The 2,403-nt window shown below is 36.2% G+C and overlaps 1 protein-coding gene across 1 annotated transcript in view; it reads left to right on the top strand.

Moving 5' to 3' along the window:
* Positions 1–2,403, top strand: part of SMARCC1 (SWI/SNF related, matrix associated, actin dependent regulator of chromatin subfamily c member 1) — a 130,202-nt gene that overhangs the window by 50,603 nt on the left and 77,196 nt on the right. The window contains exon 12 of the mRNA XM_011375447.1: positions 633–692. Within this exon, the coding sequence (XP_011373749.1) occupies positions 633–692 (60 nt within the window). The remainder of the gene's footprint in view (positions 1–632; positions 693–2,403) is intronic.

The raw sequence follows: 2,403 nt of genomic DNA, 5'->3' as shown, positions 1-2,403 counted from the left end.
AGCCTGGTTAGTCCTTGAATGGGAGACCACCTAGGAATACCAGTTGCTGTAGGCGTAAAAAGTAAAACATAAGGGATTGTAAGCTGACAAGGTCCTTGGGATCTGTGAGGCCAACCAAGGGTTGCCTCGCCTAAAAATATAAAAAAATGAAAGGGACGTATTGTAACTAAAAATTCTTATATGGAAATATCACACAGGCACACTGTCACATGAGAAAATTAGAGTGCTCAGGACAGTATGAATGTTTGTATAAGATTTTAAGTCCTCAGAATATTTTTCAAAATCCACATAAATGTGTAAAAGGTATCAATTCTCCCTCAATTTATCTGAATGAATGGCACAAAAATAGGAATCAGCAAATGCACAAAAAAATGTAATAAAAATACTTTTAGGAAAGAGATCAAAAGGTTCTTTTCATGCTTTGCTCTATATTATGCTTAAAAAATATTGGTGCTCTGGTTTTTTATTACAAATGTAGCGCATTACCTCATGGTTTACATGGAGGTGAGTAAGTGCTGAATGATGGTGCAGTTGCAGTGCGATTCATGTGCTTTTTAATCCTATTCTATTCTGTTTTCTTCTTAAAAACAAGTAGAACTTTTTCCCTAAAACGATTTTTTTTTTCTTTCTAGTAAATCCAAAGAAAGATAGTGAAAATACACCTGTTAAAGGAGGAACTGTAGCAGATCTAGGTAAAAACCAAAATATCTGTACGCTTTTGTGTTGTTTTCTGTCTTGAATGTATCGGCTCCTCTGATACTCTTTTCTTTACTGAGAGATGTTACTTTCAATTGCTGTGCTTTCCAGCACAGATACTAACTGGCCGCCTTTAGTAACCGTTGTGGTTTGGTTTGCTACCAATTTAGGAAGTTTAATTTCCTGTGATCCGTTCTTTGCAGTCATACTGATCTGCCTCTCTCACAGCCTAATGTTTTCCTGCAAACTAGTAAATGTGGTAATATTAGTACCTTAAATCAGAATTTCTTAGTTTCAAAGAAATTATAATTAAAGCACTTTTTATAACCTCTCTGAAATACTTGTTTTCACAACTCTTGCAAATTGAATTTGCATCTTTAGAACAAAAATCTATTGACCATTTATACATTGGAAGCCAACCTAAAGTTTTCCAAACAGTATAAAATGAGAATCACATTATTCTTTTACAGTATTTTCAAGTTACGGAGTATACACTTTCATGAATCAGCTAATTCTTGGATGTGCTAGGAGGGTAGAAAAGAAGAGTAGTCAGTCACTTGTTCGAGTTTTAAAAGATAGGGGTAGTTCTCAACATCTTTATTCCTGGGAGTTTTATATGGAGTAGTAATCGTGATAATACTTTCTTCATTTGTAGAAAAATTAAAGGAGAACCTAGCGTTTTCAATGTATTCTAAATGTTTGACTTGAAGGAATTTTAGAGCTGAAAGGAATTTTCAAGATCCCCTTATGTGAAAAATGAGATTTCAATTTCTCTGTCTCCTAGTTAAGTGAATTCTCTATTTTAGATAAATTGAATGCTTCTTGTCAGCAGAAAGAGTGGGTGTTTTGGAGAGCTGTTCTACTTCATTTCACTAAATACATCCTAATTTTTTCTGGCTTAAAGCCTGCCATTGAACATCAGTGGGCAATTCCATTTTTGATTATGTCTAAAGTAGAAGCAGAAAATTGTCTTGATGACAGTTTATATAAAGTGGTATTAAATCAACTAAATAGAATCACCCCATCATATCCATGGGGCATACATTCCAAGAGCCTGAGTGGATGCCTGAAACTGTGGATAGTACCAAACCCTGTGCATACAATATTTTGTCCTATAGAAAATGTATCTAAAGTACTGTGATCTGAACCTTGAAGCTCATATCATGAGTGTTGTATCTGAGGATGTCGCTGGTCCCAGCTGGGGAGTTAGGGTCTATGGAATTTGAAACTTGTCCTGGCCTTTCATCTGGGGACCGACAGGCTTTGCATCATTTAAGCACCTGACTTTCTGCATTAGCTCTAACCTGAACCATTCCAAGGGTAAACGATCCGTCAACTGGGAATTATTGTTCACAGAATTTTTTTTAACTAATCCATATTCTTCCTGATGTGCCACCTAGTTAACTGTACTTAGGGTTTTCTTTGTTTCTTACAATCTCAGAAAAGGCAAGATCCAGGGGCTGAGGTGAGAGTGTATTTGGCCACCTCTAGGAGGAAGAGAACATGTATTGAGTATTAGCATTAGGACTCGGTGAGAAGGGTGGGTCTCCTATTCTTTTATCAGATACATCTATTTCCATTGGGTACCAAAAGTACCTCAGGGATGGAAATCTGTCAGACCAAAATTAAATGGTGTATTTTGACCAGAGAGGTCATTAAGTTGTGCTACCACCATCTATGAGAAGTTAGTTACCCTTTGGTTTACCA

The sequence above is a fragment of the Pteropus vampyrus genome, unplaced genomic scaffold, assembly GCF_000151845.1.
Source record: "Pteropus vampyrus isolate Shadow unplaced genomic scaffold, Pvam_2.0 Scaffold271, whole genome shotgun sequence".
Classification (NCBI taxonomy): domain Eukaryota; kingdom Metazoa; phylum Chordata; class Mammalia; order Chiroptera; family Pteropodidae; genus Pteropus; species Pteropus vampyrus.
The sequence above is the reverse complement of the archived record's forward strand: the minus strand, read 5'-3'. Positions and strand labels throughout refer to the sequence as shown.